This window comes from Staurois parvus, unplaced genomic scaffold (genome assembly GCF_062004578.1).
Source record: "Staurois parvus isolate SC_StPar_1 unplaced genomic scaffold, SC_StPar_1.0 ptg000145l, whole genome shotgun sequence".
In the NCBI taxonomy this organism is placed as follows: Eukaryota; Metazoa; Chordata; class Amphibia; order Anura; family Ranidae; genus Staurois; species Staurois parvus.
In genome coordinates, this window is record NW_028317941.1 from 15,217,913 (window position 1) to 15,239,403 (window position 21,491).

General features: G+C 41.7%; 1 protein-coding gene across 2 annotated transcripts in view; it reads right to left on the reverse strand.

Annotated features, from left to right (window-relative positions):
• Positions 1–21,491, reverse strand: part of POLA1 (DNA polymerase alpha 1, catalytic subunit) — a 472,294-nt gene that overhangs the window by 433,498 nt on the left and 17,305 nt on the right. For both annotated transcript variants that reach the window (XM_089673893.1, XM_089673892.1), the window contains exons 4-9: positions 10,611–10,685; positions 10,260–10,375; positions 9,804–9,866; positions 6,712–6,816; positions 6,056–6,230; positions 2,619–2,769 (exon numbers count right to left, since the gene is read on the reverse strand). In XM_089673893.1, coding sequence (XP_089530019.1) covers positions 2,619–2,769; positions 6,056–6,230; positions 6,712–6,816; positions 9,804–9,866; positions 10,260–10,375; positions 10,611–10,685 — 685 coding nt within the window. The remainder of the gene's footprint in view (positions 1–2,618; positions 2,770–6,055; positions 6,231–6,711; positions 6,817–9,803; positions 9,867–10,259; positions 10,376–10,610; positions 10,686–21,491) is intronic.

The following is a 21,491-nucleotide window of genomic DNA, read 5'->3' on the forward strand; positions in this document are numbered from 1 at the left end:
TGAGAACCAAAATTGTGGCAAAATATCAACAATCTCAAGGTTACAAGTCCATCTCCAGAGAACTAGATTTGCCTTTGTCCACAGTGCGCAACATTATCAAGAAGTTTGCAACCCATGGCACTGTAGCTAATCTCCCTGGTCGTGGACGGATGAGGAAAATTGATGAAAGATTGCAACGCAGAATAGTCCGGATGGTGGATAAGCAGCCCCAAACATGTTCCAAAGACATTCAAGCTGTCCTGCAGGCTCAGGGAGCATCAGTGTCAGCGCGAACTATCCGTCGACATTTAAATGAAATGAAACGCTATGGCAGGAGACCCAGGAGGACCCCACTGCTGACACAGAGACATAAAAAAGCAAGACTACAGTTTGCCAAAATGTACTTGAGTAAGCCAAAAGCCTTCTGGGAAAACGTCTTGTGGACAGATGAGACCAAGATAGAGCTTTTCGGTAAAGCACATCATTCTACTGTTTACCGAAAACGGAATGAGGCCTACAAAGAACAAAACACAGTACCTACGGTAAAATATGGTGGAGGTTCAATGATGTTTTGGGGTTGTTTTGCTGCCTCTGGCACTGGGTGCCTTGACTGTGTGCAAGGCATCATGAAATCTGAGGATTACCAAAGGATTTTGGGTCGCACTGTAGGGCCCAGTGTCAGAAAGCTGGGTTTGCGTCCAAGATCCTGGGTCTTCCAGCAGGACAATGACCCCAAACATACGTCAAAAAGCACTCAGAAATGGATGGCAAAGAAGCGCTGGAGAGTTCTGAAGTGGCCAGCAATGAGCCCAGATCTAAATCCCATTGAACACCTGTGGAGAGATCTTAAAATTGCTGTTGGGAAAAGGTGTCCTTCCAATAAGAGAGACCTGGAGCTGTTTGCAAAGGAAGAGTGGTCCAAAATTCCGGGTGAGAGGTGTCAGAAGCTTATTGATGGTTATAGGAAGCGACTGATTTCAGTTATGTTTTCCAAAGGGTGTGCAACCAAATATTAAGTTAAGGGTGCCAATACTTTTGTCCAGCCCATTTTTGGGGTTTTGTGTGACATTATGTCATATTTGCTTTTCTGCCTCTGTTTTATATTTGTTCCAATACATACAAAGGGAATAAACATGTGTATAGCAAAACATGTGTTAATGCAATACCTTTTTTGTGTGAAATACTTGATTTTCAGGAAAAATATCAAGGGTGCCAACAATTTCGGCCATGACTGTATGTTATATTTCTATATAAAAATATTTTTGGGAGATAATTATTTATCACCATTCAAAATTATGGGATAGTGATATTTTCTATGTTGTGCTGTGTTTGAGTGATACCAAGGGATTTGTGACACTCTTATTTATTGTATTCACCTTTATTCAGTCCCATTTGGACTGTATATATTCATAGCATTCTTTTACCTTCATGGTTTTTTTTCACCTTTTGGACATCACATTGGATCCCTGAGTGGATCAGTTCACGTTATACACTTTATTTCAGTCTTTCTTTGAACCTGTTTGATTATAGCACGTATTGATATCACATTGGATCCCTAAGTGGATCAGTCCACTCTGTACACTTGATTCTAGTCCCATTTGGACTTGGTTGAATTTATTGGTCAGTTATTATGTTTACCACTTATGTTTCACTATAAGATCCCAATAAGGATCAAGTTCACATTTACGGTTTATAGTTATTTTTTATATTCAAGTTAGAGCTGCACCATTATATTTAACAGAAAATCCCCACTACCCCTTCTACACACAATCCATCCTAGTGAAGGAAGAAGATGGACATAACATAAGGCATACCCTTCCTTTGAGAATGAGCACGACTTGACCGACTTGTAATTGAGGGGTCAATTCAATTCAGTGAGCCTCCAAACTTTGAGCATGCTAGTGGAAGAATTGGGGATTTTCAGCATTTTTTTTTTTTAATCACAGCCTTTAAAAGTTTAAATTTTTTTGGAAATGGTTCATAAACGGTTTTCACTTATCAGAACATAAATGATAGCTAGCGCCAACACTATTTCATAATATCTGAGATGACAGAAACAGTACTGGCAGAAGAAACAGGCCCATATTCTAGTTTCATAATGGTGTGCACTGCATCAGTAAGCATCATTTGGGAGTAATAGCTGAAGACCACAACTCCTCAGGTTTGTCCGACATGCTTCCAGCAGCACCAAAGCCATAAGAGTCACCCAGTACCCAAACAAGATGCCAAATCATTCAACATGAAAAGCTCTGTGCTGCCAAGTGTGTATATATGTAAATCGTATTACTACCATAGTTATGCAGTGCTAGCTTTTGTTTTTTTTTCTCTAACTAAATGACAGAAAATCTCACTGGGGGGTTTGTAATAGTAAAGTAAATCGAGAAAAGCCTTTTGTACGTGTAGGCATTACATTTTAGGATAATGCTCTCTTAATAGGCAACAGCCCTTTCATCTGATTAGGGGCTTCCATTTTAGTACAATGCATCAATATATGCAGAACGGGGATGGAAAAGCATTCATCACTGATGTGATTAGTTCTGCCTACAGTATATGACCAATTAGAGCAACACAGTCCCCCACCCCTGCCCCCTTCAGAAATGGACTGATTTTTTCAATATAGTCATATTTTAATAACTCACGTATAAGATTTCGCACTCATTTCTTTCACATCCTCTTTATAATGCTTTTCCTCTTTCACAGTTATGCCAGCATTAGATTTGACTTCAAAATCCTCCTCCATAGGTTCATCAAAATCTCCATCGTCAAACTCAACCATTTCTTGATCCTCTTCTGCAATAAATGAAAGGAACAACTTATCCTTGCACTAGATTTTCACAGAGCACCAACATTAATGTTTATGAAATGCTTTTGAAAGAGAATGCTCCAAATTTGGCACAGGCAGACACACAGTTTCTCTCTCCTACAAACTCCCTCAACAGAGACCATACCACCTCCCCCCCTTTCCTGGAAAGAAGATATCCAACTCTCACCACAACACAGATTCTATATTTCCACTAAATCTTCTATCTGTAATAAATAGCAGGAGTCTGGGAATAAAGTCTTAACGCAATGCAATGGTACCGGACACCACACACTTATAGAAGACTTTACCTTAGAGACACCACCATGATATTCCACAATACCTATTTAATTTGCTCCAATACAAAAATACAGATGAATACAATTCCTATATGCTATTGGATTACACATGATGATAATATCAGACGAATGATAATCTATTTTTTTTACATGCTAGTCTCATATTGAAAATGAATAGGTTACTAAAGTTATGAAAATTCTTGTAAGACAGAATACAACTTTGGAAGCGATGAAATGTAATTTATTATATAGTACTTTATTGTAATGGAAAAACTAGTACACATGATGAGAAAATAATGATTATTTTCAAAATATTAATAAAAAAAAAAAAATCAATAATCTGATCGTTAGTATACAGCTTTCAAGAGCCATGACAGTTCATGTGAAATTATTCAAAGGGATAAGCACTAAATGTTTCTCATGCAAAACCAGAACAAACGATTTTCGCTTAATCAATACAGTATACGACTGAAAAAAAAAAATAAAAAAAAAAATTGGGTGACCAAGACTGCGCACGCTCGGAAACGAAAGAATACATTACATCACTTTCAAAGTTGTATTCTGTTGTACGAGAATTTTCGTAACCTCTTAATTTTGAATATGAGGCTAGCATGCAAAAAAGAAAAAAAAAAATGGATGATTATTTGTCCGGTATTCTCATAGTGTTTAAGACTGGTCTGCCAAGAGAGATTCCCACAATTTATAAAAAAAACTGCCACTAACTTAATTTTTTGGAGGGAGCCTGGAGCTCCACTTTAAAGTTTCAATGCACCTTTTCACACAAATTAAAAAGGTAAAAAACACCCTACTACACTTTACCCACCCCCCTCAGTCCTCCCTCCCCACCCCCCACACCATCCCTTACTCCCAAAAGTGAAACCGTCAGGAACCTTCCAATAACCCTAAATACATGTGTTTAGGACTGATTTTTTTTATCTGCACTGTAATTCTTTGGTTAAAAAAAAAAAAAAGAAAAAAAAAAGGAAGAGATGGGTTTTCAGGGTGAGCCTAAAGGTGAGGAGGGTAGGTGACAGTGTGATGGATTGGGGTAGTGAGTTCCAGAGGATGGGGGAAGCCCTGGAGACGGGCATGGGAGGAGGAGACCAGGGAGCTGGAGAGTAGGTGGTCTTGTGAGGAGCGGAGAGTGCGTGTTGGGTGGTAGATGGATATCAGGTCGGTGATGTAGTTTGGGGCAGTGTTATGAACAGCTCTGTACGTCAATGTTAGTATTTTGAATTTTATGCGTTGGGCAATCGGAAGCCAGTGGAGGGATTGGCAGAGGGGGGTGGCAGATACGGAGCGGTTGGTAAGGTGGATGAGTCTGGCCGCAGAATTCAGGATAGACTGAAGTGGGGATAGCCTGTGTTGGGGTAGGCCGGCGAGGAGGGAGTTACAGTAGTCAAGTCGTGATATGATAAGGGAGTGAACGAGTTGCTTTGCAGTTTCTGGAGTTAGGAACGTGCGTATTTTTGAGATGTTGTGGAGGTGGAGTCTGCATGAATTTGTCAGCGATTGGATCTGGGGCTGGAAAGACAGATTGGAGTCTAGAATTACACCTAGTACTTTGGCTTGCGGGGTGGGACTGATGGTGGCGTTGTTGGTCGTGATGGAGAGGTCGAAGGGGGGGAAACTAGGAGCTCGGTTTTGGCAAGGTTTAATTTGAGGAAGTGGAGTGACATCCAGTCTGATATGTCATTCAGAAGGCTAATGATTCGGGCGGAGACTGAAGGGGTGAGGCGAGGGGTAGACAGATTTGAGTGTCAACGGCATAGAGATGGTAGTTGAAGCCGTGGGAGTGTATCAGTTGACCAAGGGAGGAGGTGTAGATGGAGAAGAGAAGGGGCCTGAGGACAGAACCTTGGGTGACCCCAACAGAGAGGAGGAGTGAGGGGGAGGTGGCAGCGTTATAGGTAACACTGAAGGAGCGATGTGATCGATAGGAAGAGAGCCAGGAGAGAGCGGAGTCTTTGAGGTCGAAGGAGTATAGTCTTTTGAGGAGGAGGGGATGGTCGACCGTGTCGAAAGCCGCACAGAGGTCGAGGAGTAGTAGCACTGAGTAGTGGCCATTGTCTTTGGCGGTTAGCAGGTCGTTAGTGAGTTTGAGTAGGGCGGTTTCGGTGGAGTGTAGGGGACGGAAGCCAGATTGTAGGGGATCAAGGTGGTTGTTGGTGAGGTGGGAGCTTAGGCAATTGTAGGCTAAGCGCTCAAGCAGTTTGGATGAAAATGGTAGCAGGGAGATGGGTCTAAGGTTGTTTGGGTCGGTGGGATCCAGGGAGGGTTTTTTAAGTATGGGAGTGATGTGCATGTGCTTCAGAGGGGAGGGGAATGTGCCAGTAGAGAGGGAGAGATTAAAGATGTGAGTGAGGGAGCGTAGGATGGAGGAGGAGGAGGGTGATTGTAGGAGTTGTGTGGGGACAGGGTCAAGGGGCAGGTGGTAAGGCAGGCTTCAGAGAAGACCTTAGTGACCTCTTCGGTGGTAACGGGGTCGAAGAAGTGGAGTGTTGAGGGGGTTTTCGTCTGAGGGATGCTAGGTGGGGCGGAAGTCTGAGCAGTGGGGATGTCCCTGTGAATTGCGTCGATCTTGCTTTGGAAGTGGTTAGCAATCTCGTGGGTGGTGAATGAGGTACTGGGTGGAGGTGGCGGCGGAGAGAGCAGGGAGTTGAAGGTGGAAAAGAGCCGGCGAGGGCTGGAAGAGAGGGTATTGATGAGGGTTACATAGGCTTTTGTTCCTGAACTAAGAATTTCTATTTCCCTATACAAGTCAATGGAAAAGCTTGAAGCAGCATAGGAGGTGGACAAGTCAGAAGCTCCTGTAAAAGGAACTTGGAAGCCTCTAACAGTGATCTAAAATGCAAGCCGAGTGCACGGGAAAGTATGTATTATATGCCTTTTTATCTAGAACAGTCCAGGCTGTTAATCCCAACTGTTATCTACTAAAGAAAAACACCACACATGCCTAGGGTATGCATTAAATTACCATTCGATGGTTCCTCCCCTTTAATTATACTTCCACTGTGTTCACTTTCGGTAATATGCGCTTTTTTAACCTCTACTTTTTTAAAAGATGACTTGCAGGGTACTTCAGTAGAAGAGACTGACACATGTTCTTGCTTTACCACACTGGACACTTTCCTAGCACTTGCTGGAGAGGCCTACAAAAACAAAACATACAAGAAACTCTAATAACAAAATCAGATGATGTAAAAGCAAGTTGATTTCATTTTCTACATTTCTAAGCGAACAGTACTGAAGCAAGGGCACCTTGTCACATTTGTCAATAAATATGTTCAAGTCCACAACATTGTCTTCCCTGTGAAATCCCTTGGATTTTTTGCGCAGGCTGAGCATGGGATCTTAACTTCTGATCAAGTCTAGTTTAGACCCCATCTAAGTTCCATCCTGACAAAATCTTCACTGAAGATTCTGGTAAATGGCAGCATAATGGCAGGGTCTGGGCTCAACTTAAGACTTGGTCAGACAACCATACTCTGTGTAGGGCCTAGACTTAAAATCCAAAAGGTGTGCCATAAGGAGTAAACTTAAAGCTTATCACAGACACTTCCAGGCACCCTAATATTCGGCACCGGTTTAAGCTCACGTAAAAAATTGTAATATTTAAGTTGTGATTAATACCTTAGGAGCTGAAGGAGCAGAAGGTATAGAAAATGGGTTGAGTGGTGCACCAGCAGGCCTTCTCTTCTTTAGTGTCACTATTGGTGGTGGTGTTATCTGTGCAGGCTAAGCAGATAGTTAAAAGAGCATAATTAACAATTTAATAAAAGGAAAATAAAAAAAAAAAAAAAACAGTTTGCAACTAGTTCATAGACTTTGACTTATTAACCGCTTTCTGTCCGCCTTATAGCCGCCCGGTGAAGGAGCATTACCGATGGAGGAAGAGAACTGTAAGTAAAATAGAGTTCTCTGCCCTGTCAGCTCCTGCACACTGCTATGCATGGCTTTGCATAGCACAGCCATGCAAAGCAGTGTGCTTACAGTGAAACACACACACTAAAACAGCACATAGTTAACCCTTTGATCGCCCCACATGTTAACCCCTTCCTGCCCAGTGCCATTAGTACAGTGTCAGTGCTTTTTATTAGCACTGATCATTGTATTGGTGTCACTGGGGATTGTCAGTCACACCAAGTCAGTTCCCCCCAGTGTCACAATGCCCGCCGCAGTCCCACTATAAGTCACTGATCGCCACCATTACAAGTAAAAATAAAAAAATCCCAGTATATATACCATTTAGAAACGCAGTAACTTTCACATAAACCAATTAATTTACACTTACTTTTTTACTGGACGTGTTTTATAGCAAAAAGCTAAAAAATATTTTTCTCAAAATTTTCTTTTTTTTTTTTATATAGCACAAAAAATAAAAAAAAAAACAAAAACAAAAAAACGCACAGGTGATCAAATACCACCAAAATAAAGCTCTATTCGTGGGGGAAAAAAAAGGATGTAAATTTCATTGGGGTGCAGCGTTTCATGACAACGCAATTGTCAGTTAAATTAACGCAGCGCCATCACACAAAAATGGCCTGGTCAGGAAGGGGGATAAATCCTCTGTAGGGCAGGTGGTTAAAAGGTGAGCAAATTCCTAAAACACAATTTGATGCAAAAAGTGTAAATAATTCAGTAGGATGCCAATGGTATCCAGATCTCCAGTAAACCGATAAATTGCGCTTAAATAAAAGTTTCATATATATATTTATCTAAGCCTGAATTCTGCGTAATCCCCTGGATAACAAGTACACAATTAAATAAAGGGACTGATGGGATAAAATTCCTTAAGCGTGTACACATTCAAAGCAGATCTAAAGACAAAAAGGGAATGAGAAGACCCGGACGGTAAAACAGTATCTTTATTAAAAAAAAAAAAAAAGGAAAAAAAAAAAAAACTAGTCAGCATGTAGACCATGCACTCCGTGAGCCTAAACACAAAAATGTAAGTAATATGAGAAGACTAGAAAATTTTACTGGCTTTTTAACCACCAGGCACTTTTACCCCCTTTATGCCCAGGCCAATTTTGAGCGCTGTCGCACTTTGAGTGACAATTGCGCAGTCATGCAACACTGTGCCCATATGAAGTTTTTATCATTTTTTTTCACACAAATAGAACTTTCTTTTGGTGGTATTTAATCGCCACCGGGCACTTTATTTTTTGTACTATAAACAAAAAGTAACAAAAAAAAAAAAAAGTTTTTCTTTGTTTCTATAATAAAATCTTGGAAACAGGTAATTTTTCTCCTTCAATGATGTGTGTTAATGAGGCTGCACAGATAGGCAGCACAGATAGGCAGAACTGATAGGCTGCACTGATGAACTGGCACTGGTGGGCATTGATGAGGAGGCACTAATGATGCTGCACTGGTATGCAGCAATGTTGGGCAATGATAGGAGGCAATGATGGTCAGTGCTGATGGGCACTGCTCTGCACAATCTGCTCTGTGACAGTGGCCGGTTATCGGCAGTACTTTCCAATAACCAATAACCGGCAACTGTACAGTATTTACTTTGTGATCTGCTGTGTCATTGGACACAGCTGATCAAGTGGTAAAAAGGCCACTGTGACTGGCATTTTACCTCATCATGTGATCAACTGTGTCTGCAGAACACAACGATCACAGAGATTGCTGGGTGCGCGCGGGAGGGAAACGTTCTGGGAGGGCGTCATGACACCCTCCCAGAACTGGACAACTGGCTAGCCTTCATTAGGCTATAGTGCAGTCAGGTGTGGTTAATCCCTCTTCAGCCTTAGAGTAGTGCATGTTAGTCTGCAATTGAAAAAAATATGCTACTTTTAGAGCAGATGTAAAACTCTGATACTTACATCCCTTCAGTGCTCTAATGTCCATTGCCAGCGCCAGCATTTTCTACAAGGCTTCTTCTGGTGCCAAGCTGCGGCCAGTCTCATTGGCTGGCACAGGATGGTGTCACTCTGCATGCAAGGACTGCAGTTATCCCTGGACACTGGCTCTGTGTCAGAATATAAACTGTGTACATTCCAAAGACTGTGCACAGGCAGGCATGTTTCTTTTAATGCAGAAGAGACATTGCATGTCTTGTCTGCAATATAAAGTCTGTTTGGTCGCAGTTTTCAAAAGCAGGACTTTAGTTCACTTTAAGTCTTGGCATCCAAAAAGGTTTTATGCAATTTCCACAAAAAATTAGTAGAACAAAAAGACTCTTTAAAGCAGACCATGTATATTCTACCTATGCAGAACAACTGATTTAAACTGTTATTCCATACATAGATGGAACTGCTTTTTCTCTATATGCCCAACAATGTGCTCTACCTAGGCCTTTTTTTCTTAAACACCATGCACTTCCTTTGCTGTTCTTAAGGTGGCAGTATGTTAAAAAGCTCTACAAAGGCTACTTCCAAGGTTCATCTTCCTCCTCTGTGAGCCCAGGACTACTCCAGCAGGAATTCATGATGGAGAGTAAAAGGAGATTGGTGATGTTCACATATCTTCTCTATGCTGAATGAACACTGGAGCTTTCAACACTGAACACTTCTATGTTCAGGGTCTCAGAATCCCAGCACATCAGAAGCTAAATCCAAAATGGCAAGTCCACATGGTACGAAGAACTCCCAAGCCATAACAGACACACCCAACACATATGCAAAATGACATTCTAGAAATTGCCAAACATTTATTGTACCTGGCAGAAAGAAGAGAGCAACACACTGAGCAATGAATACCTACAAACCTACCTGGGATTTTAAATCTTGCAATAAATCCCCCAATAAATCATCCTTTGAAAGGTCCACAGACTTCTGCAAAAACAGATATTAATGCTTGCATCAAAGCTATACATTTAAAGATACTTTATTGTCAAGAAAGACATGAACACAAATGGCTTTATACACTGAAACACTTATACTCCGATAAATGACAAAGGAAAAAAAAAAAGGCCTTACATTATGAATGGGCATGAAGCAAAGTGCTGATGGTAACCAATCAGGATTCACCTTGCTGATATAACAAAGTACTAAATGAGGATTGTTGGTAGGAAATGGTACTGTACTTTACATTTAAACACTCTTTGCCCTACTGGATATCCCTGCCAATTTTCAAAATCAATCCATTTCATGCAAAACCACCATCACACATACAAAACAACAAACATTAAAAGCAGAATAGTTTTTAAACTGTTGCAAGAGACTCACATCTGCAGCTTTTTTCCCAGCGCTGGCCATAAACATGGACTTGATATTATTTGGCTTGGATACAGAAGACTTCTTCACATTTTTTTTCTCTTTAGCAGATCCTTTGGTTCCTTTTCCTGCAAAGATAAACTGTTCAATACAACGGACCACAAAATTACCTGTATCTTATTTCTGCGTCAAGCCTGAAAAGTTATGTTAGACCATCAAACAGAGCCAAATGTATGCTGAGCAAACAAGTAATATGGTAAGAATGTAAACCAAACATATGACAAACAGCTACATACCTAAACATAAAGTGAAAAATTAATTCATTAATGAGTGATTAGACATTAATCATAAGTTAAGGTTCACCTTTATTAGCAAGCACATCATCTTCAAGGTCATCATCAAAAATTTCTCGTCCATCTTCTACATATCCTTCCCCATCTGCAAAACAATGAAAGGTACATTTTTAGCTAGTAGGTATGACCAGAGGTAATTCTTGTGATGATCACTATTCAAACTGTAGACATCGTCATACAGATCTTCGTATAGAGTAAAACAGAAGATGGTGTTTACCATTACGACTTTCATATTAGGGATGTCCTGATGTAACGGCATATCGGCCGAAAAAAACGTGCCGATAATGGCTTCTCAGTGTTTAATATAAAAGAAATTAGTCAAGGCAGCTCACATGAAAAGTTATGCATGAAAAGTTGTATTCATAGGCTTTCACACAAAAACGCCCCCCTAGTGACTTCAATACTAAATTGCATCCCATTGACTACAAAAAGTGGAGCTCCACCCAAAAGGGTAAGTTTCGCTTTAAGGCCTCATCCCCCGATCCCCATTAATGATTAGCAGCTTTGGGGAGCAGGTACCCACTCCAACTTCCACTGCGATCAGAAGCAGAAGTTTCTCCTCCCCATAGTCTTCTGGGACATGTGACAGGTCCCAGAAGAATGCGGGACAATCCACAAGGTGCAGCGCTGCTAGCGCATGCACAGTAGGCAACCAGCTGTAAAGCCACAAGCTGTTACACCTGGGTACCCACACTTAAGATGCTGACACCACAGAAAGAGGATAGCCAGTGAAACTGGCTGCGGCGAGTACAGCGATGGATCAAGGCAAAGGTGAGTGTCTGTTTTTTTAAAAGTCAACAGCTACAGTTTTTATAGCTGCTGGCTTCATTTTTTACATTTTGACTGGAACTTTGCTTGAATTTAATAAAAAAAAATTCAAAAACTGTCAAAAGTCATTGACTGAGTAGAAATATACAGATCAGAAAGGTCAGAAGCCTTTACTTGTGCTTTCAGGAGAGGAGCATTTGAGCATAGGCTGCAAGGTCAAGCATAGGAAAGGGGACAGTGTCAAGAAAAGCAGTCAGGTCCCCAACAGAGAAGCAAGCTCCAGAAGAGCAAAGGGCCTGACAGAATTCAAGGAAAAAGGCATTGATAAGAGCCGGGGAGGAGAGCCATGTCCCTCCGCATCTTGGATACTAACAATGCGAGTAGTGGGGAATTGACCCTTCGTTAACCACGCCAACAACTTGCCGTTTTTATCCCCGAATTCAAAAGACCCTCTGGGCCGAAACCAAAAGAGCCTTCTTGGTCTGCTCTACTCGGGCCAGAGACAATTCCCGCAGCGAGCGATGCCATGCCAGGTAGTGGTCTCGAGAGGGGTCACTCTTATAAACAGACTCCAAAGTTTTGGAGACATCCTCCAGGGAGATCAACAAGTTAGCCGCATCCTTCTAGACTAGAGAAATATATTTTCCCCTAACCCAGGCCTTAAAAGGTGTCTCATCTTACCAATGGAGAGGAAGAGTCCTCATTAAGCACCCAGTAGTTATAGAGGGATTCAGAAAGAGACTCAATAAATCTCGTGTCAGTTGCCCAGAACAGAGACATACACCACAACCGAGCCCCTGGGGGAGGTGATAATGACAAGGTCAAACACAGGGAGGCATGATCAGAGATGCCCCTAGAGAGAATACTGGTCTCATGTACGTAAAGGGAGAAAGGCAGAGCTGGCATACGCTAAATAAATACAGGACAAGGTCCAATGTGAGGCCGAATAGCACATATATTCTCTAATGGTGGGGTGGAAATGGCGTCAGACATCCGTAAGGGTAAAAGTGGACACCCAGTGGGAAAGATCAGGGGATGACTGTATGGTATTGTGGCGTCTATCTAGGTCCGGGCAAGGAGATAGATTGAAATCACAGAGAAGTAAATGGCATCAGAATCATAATGTACAAGCAACTACATGATATCATGAAGAACCAGAATATTAGCCGGGGGTGGTAGGTAAAGGCCCACCAGCACCACTGTATGATCATAGATACGGACATGAAGCTGCAAAAAGCTGAAAACCAATGAGCGACTGATGGTCGAATTTAAACCACAAACATTCCAAGAAACAACGGTTATCTTAGACATCGCCTGACAAAGATTATAAGTAAAAAAGGGATTCATCTCACGGAAAGGAGGAGACCCAGAGAGCAGGTAGGCCCTCAACTTCCCATCCTGAATACAATTAGATATCATACATGTATACAGTAAACACACCATGTCAAGTAGAAAAACCATAAAACCAGTACTGTAGTTAACCAAGCCCCCCCCCCCCCACAAAAAAATACAAAAACACCAAAATATCCCATCCCCCCAGCCCAAAGACAGCAGCAAGGAATCCTTCCCCCCTCCCCGCAAAACTATCCCAAACATGGTCTGCCTAGGATCCCCAAACATAACCCAAAAGAAAGTTCAGTCAGACAGGGCGTGAGCACAAGCGCTGGCTCACAAGCAAAAGAGTAGCTGCGGTGTAGCAATACAAGGGCAATGAAGTAAATAGCTGGAGAAATCTCAGTTCCTGCTGAGGCACAGATGTGACTAGTAGCAGAGAGTTGGTATGCAGAAGTTGGGCACTAGGAAAGTGTTCAGCTGAAAACAGTCCTAGGGTCCAGCAAGATAGATACAATAGTATTCCACAGGAAAGGTAAGTAGATTGGGAGATGGTCAACCTCATGATGCTGTAATACAGGAAAAAAACAGGAATGTAGAATTCACTTGGATAATCCAGGGCACAACCTTGAGTAAATAATGAAAACTAGTGCAAAATCAAGGCCCCAACTGGTAAAGTTAGGCAGGGGTATTCTCCATCTGAGAAAACATCAGGCAAGAAGCCCAGAACGAAGAAACTCACAGGTACATGTTCAGCGATGACCGTTTCACCATCTTGGACCCTTAGACGAGCCAGGAAGAGAACCGGATACTCCGAGCCCAAAGAGTTGCCTTCACCTGATCAAAAGACTTCTGTATCTGCACCGTATAATCCGGAAAAATGAGAAGCCGTCCATTTTGGTAGGAGAGATCTCCCTTGAGGTGCAAAGCCCTAAGAACCTCATCCCGGTGCCGAAAGTTAAGCAGCTTCAGGATGAAAGTGAGGGGAGGAGATCCAGGAGGATCTGGGCACGGTGGTATGCGATGGGCATGCTCTACACTGAAGAAGGGAGAGAAGTGGGCCTCTGGCAATAGGGAGTGTAGGAGTTCCTCCATAAAACCTGTCAGATTCTGACCATCTGCACCCTCGGCCAGGTCCACAATGCAGTTTTGCCAACAGCGGTACTTGGCATCCTCCGCTCTATACTCCAGGGACCACGTCTTCGTTTGTAGGGAGCAGATGACAGTAGAATGCTCCACAACAGAGTCCTCGGCTTGGCCTAAACGCTGCTCAGTGGTTGCCACACGGGAGCGGATTTTGTCGATGTTGTGGCGAGAAGGCCCACATCCCGACCGTACCGCTTCTATTTTGATGGTAAGGGCAACCTGGCAAGCAGCAATAGCCGCCATAACATCCTGGAGACCGGGAGGTGGAGGGTCAGCAGGTTCAGCTGGGTTAGTCTGCGACGCCATACTGGAGAAGGCCTTGCCGGGATCCTCCACGTTGCCAGCCGGCACTGGGGAAGATGTCTCAGTCAGTGACAGAAATTGGAGCTTCTTCCCTTTATAAGGTTTTCCTGGAGTTCTGCCCGCCATCTAAGAAGCAGGGAGATACCGCTCGGTTCACACAGCACTCTAGAACCGGAGAAAAGAATTCCACTGCCCACAGAGCTCCGGCAGACAATCTCTCAGAGCGTCATCTTGAGCAGGTCCTCACTCCTATCCAACCTTACCAGTGAAAAATGAATTCATTGTGCACTCACTTCTCAATACGTTAACCAGTTTTTTGGTGCACTTGCCATGTAATATACTTTGAAGCAAGACTCAATGTAAAAAGTTTGGCTTCCCTTGCATTGCAAGGACTGATTGCTCATTTTTGTCTAGGAGAAACAGCAGTTTTTGTACCTTATTTAACACACACCCGGACATCTTCAAAAATAATAAACACTATAAATCTCCTTGCACAAGGCAATCATAATTTACTGATGTTTACTCAGGATCTTGTAACGCTCAAGTGCAAATGGCCAAAAACTGTGTGTAAAGACCTGAGTAATGTTGACTATAGAATATAGTGTGTATGAGTATATTTGAGTATAGACCAGTAACAATCTTCTTCATTGCCAGTACTGTGGCCCCCTGTACACGAGTAAACAGTAAATTATGACGCCCTAAACAAGTAAACATGCAAGTAAATTACTGCACTCAAATGAAAATTTTTCTGCTTTTATTTTACTGTGTACAGAACGCTGTATTACTGATCTTTACTCAGCTGTATGCAATGTAACATAGACCAGTCTTTTTCAACTGGGGTGCCTCAAAGTTTCTTCAGGGGTGCTTTTGCAAAATCCATGATGATGTTAGACGTTGCTGACGAAATGCGTTGGGTGGAACTACCTTGATACATCATTTCTGGGCAGTGGAACACAAACCGGCGTTCCATAGGTTTTTATGTACATTTGTATTTGCTGGAAAAGATGTTATGTTTGTAAGTGTATTTTTAAAGTGTTTTTCTTAACTTCTTGCCGACCAGCCACTGCAGAAATACGGTGGCAGGGCGGCACAGCTGCGCAAAACCAAGTTTTAAAACGTGCTTTTGCAAAACAGGTAGGGGGCGCGCGCGAGGCGCGCCTCCGCCCTCCCTGCACCGCTGATCGCAGCTGCGGGTGTCAGTCGCCGTGTCCCGGAGATTAGCGGCAATCACTGACAGAGAGCACGGCTGCAGTGTTTACACTGCACCTCTGCTTTCTGTCAGTTCCCTGTCAGCTCCTGACATGCTGATCCAGAGAGAAGAGTTTCTCTCTCCAGATCAGCGTGTTCCCGTGCAGTACACACCCCCGCCCCCTATAAAAACACTCCCCTCACACAGTTAACACTTTCAGTGAATAAAAAAGTTAACCCCTTCCTCCCCAGTGCCATTAGTAGTGTCAGTGTTTTTTTGTACTGATCACTGTATTGGTGTCAATGGGGATGTCAGTGACCCCAAGTCAGTTTTCCCCCCAGTGTCAGAATGTCCGCCGCAGTCCTGCCATAAGTCGCTGATCGCCGCCATTATTAGTATAAAAAAAAATAAATAAAAATCCCAGTATTTTTCCCGCCATTTGTAAACACTTTCACGTAAACCAATTGATTTACACGTATTGGGGTTTTTCTTTAGCAAAGACATGTCGCAGAATGCATTTTGGGCGAAATTTATGTCGAAATTTGATTTTTACATTTTTCTACTGGACATGGTTTATAGCAAAAAGTCCAAAATATTGTTTTTTTTTCTCAAAATTGTCAGCCTTTTTTTTTTTTATAGCGCAAAAAATAAAAACCGCACAGGCGATCAAATACCACCAAAAGAAAGGGGAAAAAAAGGACGTAAATTTAATTTGGGTGCAGTGTTGCATGACCGCGCAATTGTCAGTTAAAGTAACGCAGTGCCGTAACACAAACCTCTTCAGTAACCGCTTCCTGACCACCCTATAGCAGAAGTACTGCTACAGGGTGGCATGGGTGCGCAAAATCACATTTTATATATATATATATATATATATATATATATACATACATACATATACATATTATATATATATATATATATATATATATATATATATATATATATACACACACACATACATACACACACACACGATTTGCGCTCCCATGGTTTTCACGCCCCTCCCAGATAGCGCCAGATTGCCCGTCATTACACCATTCATCACATTTAACCCCTTGATTGCCAGGAGCACGCTCATGTACAATAAACCTCCATTGCTAGTATAGTATCTGAACGGGTCAATATCTTTGATCAGATCAGCACTATACCAGCGTTCACATTAGTATAGCGTCCCCAAGAACGCAGCGTTAGCGGGATCAGCCCTGGCACCTGCGTTTAGCCCCTACACTTACCCCCCCCTTCTCCCCCAGCAAGTGCAGTGTCAGTAGGTCACTGTCACTTGATACATTGCACACAAAACCGCAGTGTTCACAGAATCAGGCCTGATCTCTGTTAGCACTTGCCGATAAATTTTGATGACTCTCATATGCAGCAGAGTGCCAGTACTAGTGCCGCTCTACCTTTTGGTGAACTAGCGAGTACCAGCGGTCTAGTACATCTTGGTCTTTCACATACCTCCTTGATTTTTGGAGCGTTTTTTCACGGAATATCTGTATGCGTTGATTGTGGATCAAAGCAATTTATATGCACAACAATTTATCGCCGCCAACCCAAATCAAACCTTGCCAGACCAGTCGCATGGAAACTCATTACGGTTTTCGAATTTACATTTTTTTTGTCCCTAACCCTCAACATGGGCATTAAAATGAATTGTGGTTGTATTGGTCCGCAGACCCGATTCATCATATGCCCGTGTTCTCTGCTGCCATGACCAGGCATAGATATGAGAGTATAATGTGTTTTATGCATTTCAACGACAATACACTCTGCCATCCTCGAGGTGACCCTGAATTTGACAGGCTCCACAAAATCCAGCCCCTAGCAAATCACCTTAACCAAAAATTTGCAGATGTCTATACTCCCCAGCAAAACATCTGCATTGATGAGTCCCTTATTAATTTTTTTTGGTCACCTTGCATTCAAACAATTTCTCCCCTGCAAGCGTGCCAGATATGGGGTCAAGATGTAGAAGACCAGTGAGAGGGCAACAGGCTATACTCATAAGTTTTGGATTTACGAGGGAAAAGATAGTCACGTGGAGCCCCCTGGATGCCCAGACTACATGAGGAGCAGTGGCAAGATAGTTTGGGACTTGGTGTCATCCTTTTTCCATATGGGGTACCACCTATACGTGGACAATTTCTATTCAAGCGTGCCACTATTTAGACATTTGTTCAATCTTGGAACTGGCGCTTGTGGCAAAGTGTGACCTAATGTGTGCCCACCATTAGAAGTGCGTGGATGCAGGGCGGTATATTTTAATGGTTTTTCTGGCAGAGATTTCTTCTCATTTTTGTCATTCAGTCCACAGGCTGCCTACAAAAAAAAAAAAAAAAAAAAAGAACATACTATATATACCAAACAAGGACCAGCGACGTACTGGTACATCACTGGACTTTGAATGCTTATACCAGGATGATGCCTACAGCTGCAGGCATCATCCTGGTATTGTTTTTTTCAGCCGGCAATCGGCTTTCATGTAAAAGCAATCCTAGTGGCTAATTAGCTGCAGGATTGCTTTTGCAAGCAGCGGGAGATCATGCCCCCCCTTCCCCGCTGCCTTCCACGGCCTTCTCGGGCACTCTCGTGCTATCGGGGGAACCTGAGAATGCAGCCGGTGTTTCTGCCAGCTGACCATAGAGCTGATTGGAGACCAGAGTGGTGCCAATCATCTCTATAGCCTAAGAATTCAGAAGCTACAAGCATTTCATCGCTTCAGGATATAAACAGCAACATTTGAAAATTGGGAAAGCATCTGATCACACCAATTTTGGTTTGATTAGATAATGTAAGGGCAGAGGAGATATCTAGAGCCTGATAGACCCCAGATTTCTCAAAAAAGAATATATGACAATGCCCATTGAAGTTATAGTGGATATTTGCATTCCCTGTTATAGCATTAAAAGTGATCAAAAAAAAAAAAAAAGGTACAAATAATAAAAAAGAATCAAAATAACTAAAAAAAAAAAAAAATGCCCCTCCCATGCACGCACACCTGTGTGCACAAGCCTTGACCCTGTGGCGGTATGTAAACAGCGGTTGCACCATGCATGTGAGGTATTGCCGTGAACGTCAAATCAAGGGCAGTAATTCTAACACTAGACCTCCTCTGTAAATGGTAGCTTTTAAAGGGTTGCCTATGGATATTAAAAACGTTTGCAGTTTGTCGCCATTGCACGGGGCATGCGCAGTTTTAAAGCCTGTCATGTTGGGTATCTATTTACTCAGCATGCCATTATCTTTCATATTTTACAAAATAATTGGCCAATATATTGTGTTTTTGTGCATTAAAAGTAAAAAAAAGTGTATTTTTTTTTTTTTTAAATTTGCTTTTGAAAAATTGCTGCACGAGTACTATGTGCCATAAAAAAAATTGTAGTACCCACCATTTTATTCACTAGGGTGTCTGCTTTAAAAAATATATGTTTGGGGGTTTAAATTAATTTTCTAGCAAAAACTACAGTTTTTTTTCATGTGAACAAAGTGTCAGAAAAGGCTTGGTCTTCAGGTGATTAGAAGAGTAAGTGATATGTGGCAAAAACGTCTAATGCTGGGCATAAACACCCCCACCCCCCAAAACGACCCCTTTTTGGAAAGTAGACACCCCAAACTATTTGCTGAGAGGCATGTTGAATCAATAGAAGAATTTATTTTTTTACCACAAATTTTTGGAAATTGACAAAAAAAAAATTGTCACTTAAATGAATTACTGCTCATACATGCCATGGGTATATGTGGAATTACTCTCCAAAATACATTCTGCTACTTCTCCCGAGTATGGGGGTACCACATGTGAGAGACGTTTTGGCAGTCTAGCCAAGCACAGGACCCCAAAATCCAATAAGCACCTTCAGGCTTTTAAAGGGCTTTATTTCCTCATTACACTTCCAGACTACCTATCACAGTTTCGGAGGCCCTGAAATGCCAGGATAGCAGCTAACCCCCCCCCCCCCCCAAATGACCCCTTTTTGGAAAGTAGACACCCCAAGGAATTTGATAAAAAGCACGGCAAGTATTTTGCAGATCTCATTTGTAGCCACAAGTTTTTGGAAAATGAAGAAAAAAAACAAAAAAAAAAAACATATTTTTTCTATATTTCAAAACCTTGTGAGAAAAAAAAAAGATCTGCAAAATACTCACCATGCCTCTTTTTAAATTCCTTGGGGTGTCTACTTTCCAGAAAGGGGTCATTTGGGGCGGGTTTGGTACTATCCTGGCATGTCAGGGCCTTCGCAACTGTGATAGGTAGTGAGGAAGTGTAATGAGGAAGTTACGCACAAGGTTTCAAAATCTTGTAAGAAAAAAATGAGATCTGAAAAATACTCACCATGCCTCTTTTTAAATTCCTTGGGGTGTCTACTTTCCAGAAAGGGGTCATTTGGGGGGGTTTGGTGCTGTCCTGGCATGTCAGGGCCTTTGAAACTGTGATAGGTAGTGAGGAAGTTACGCACTTCAGGCTTTCAAAGTGGTCATTGGATTTCAGGCTCCTGTATGTGGCTAGGCTCCCAAAAAGTCCCACACACATGGTATCCCCATACTCGGTAGAAGTAGCAAAATTTATTTTGGGGTGTAATTCCACATATACCCATGGCTTGTGCGAGAAATAAATCATTTAAATGACAACTTGTAAAAAAAAAAAAAAATGTTTTGTCATTTTCCAGAAACTTGTGGAAAAAAATAAATCTTCCATGGACTCAATATGCCTCTCCGCAGATAGCTTAGGGTGTCTACTTTCCAAAAAGGGGTCATTTGAGGGTGTTTGTACTATCCTGGTATTTAAGCACCTCAAGAAATGTGATAAGCAGCCAGAAAGTAAAAGCTGTGTAAATTCCATTATCTATACCATATTTTGTAGACGCTATAACTTTTACACAAAGCAATCAATATACACTTATTGGGAATTTTTTTAACCAAAAACATGTAGCAAAATACATTTTGGCCTAAATTTATGCCGAAATTTTAGTTTTTTTGGATATTTTTTATGACCGAAATGAGAAAATATTGTTTTTTTCAAAATAAATTTTTTTCTTCAAAATTTTTCTGGTTATAGCGCCAAAAAAAAAAAAAAAAAAGTGCACAGGTGTTCAAATACCACCAAAAGAAAGCTCTTTTTGTGTGAAAAAAAAGGACATAAATTTCATTTATGTACCGTATGGCATGACCGCGCAATTGTCCGTTAAACTAGCGCAGCACTGTATAGCAAGAAAATGGCGTAAATTGCAGTATCTATACCAGTTTGTAGACGCTATAACGTTCACACAAAGCAATCAATATACACTTATTGGGATTTTTTTTTTACCAAAAACATGTAGCAGAATACATTTTGGCCTAAATTTATAACTAACTTTGAGTTTACTATATATTTTTTATAGCCGAAATACTCACATCTCTGTTTTATAGAAAAGACACACCCACGGATCCTTCTGAATATATGTCCCCCAAATCTCCTGTATATGATGAATTATCTCTTGCCAAAATACCTGAATTTTTGGCCAATCCCACCATATGTGAGCCATTGTCCCTATTGCCTCACATCCTCTCCACCATAAAGGCGATACCTCTTCTCGCTGTTTATGTGCCACACTCGGTGTACAATAGCATCTAGACAAACATTTATAATTCATCTCAACTATATTCATGTTCATCGCCCTGTGCATTAACTTAAACATTTTCCTTTTCTGTTGATCATTCATTTTTGTACCCAATTCTCTTTCCCATCCCTCCAAGAACGACAGTGATCCAGCTCCCAACAGTTCAACCAGAATCTTATAAATGCTAGATATTATATGTTCACAGCCAGTCTTAAAGCTCAACAGTTTTTCAATTGGGAGCATGTCCTCCACCATCCTCAGTTGCTGAGGGAGCGTTGAGACAAAATGTCCCAATTGGCAATATGTCAATTCATCTAAAACAAATCCCTTTCATTCTTTAATTCTTGAAAAGTGCATAACTTCCCTTTGTCTACTATATCTCCCAAACGTGCATTTCTATTTTTAAACCATTTTCCCAAAACGTTTCCCCTCCCCAGGGGAAAAAAATTCTGTGTCCACCAATGGCAACAGTAATGAATTACATTTCCATCCCATGGACTGGTGTAAACCATCCCAAACTCTCATTACTTCCCATGTAAATGTGCTACTATTTTCATCC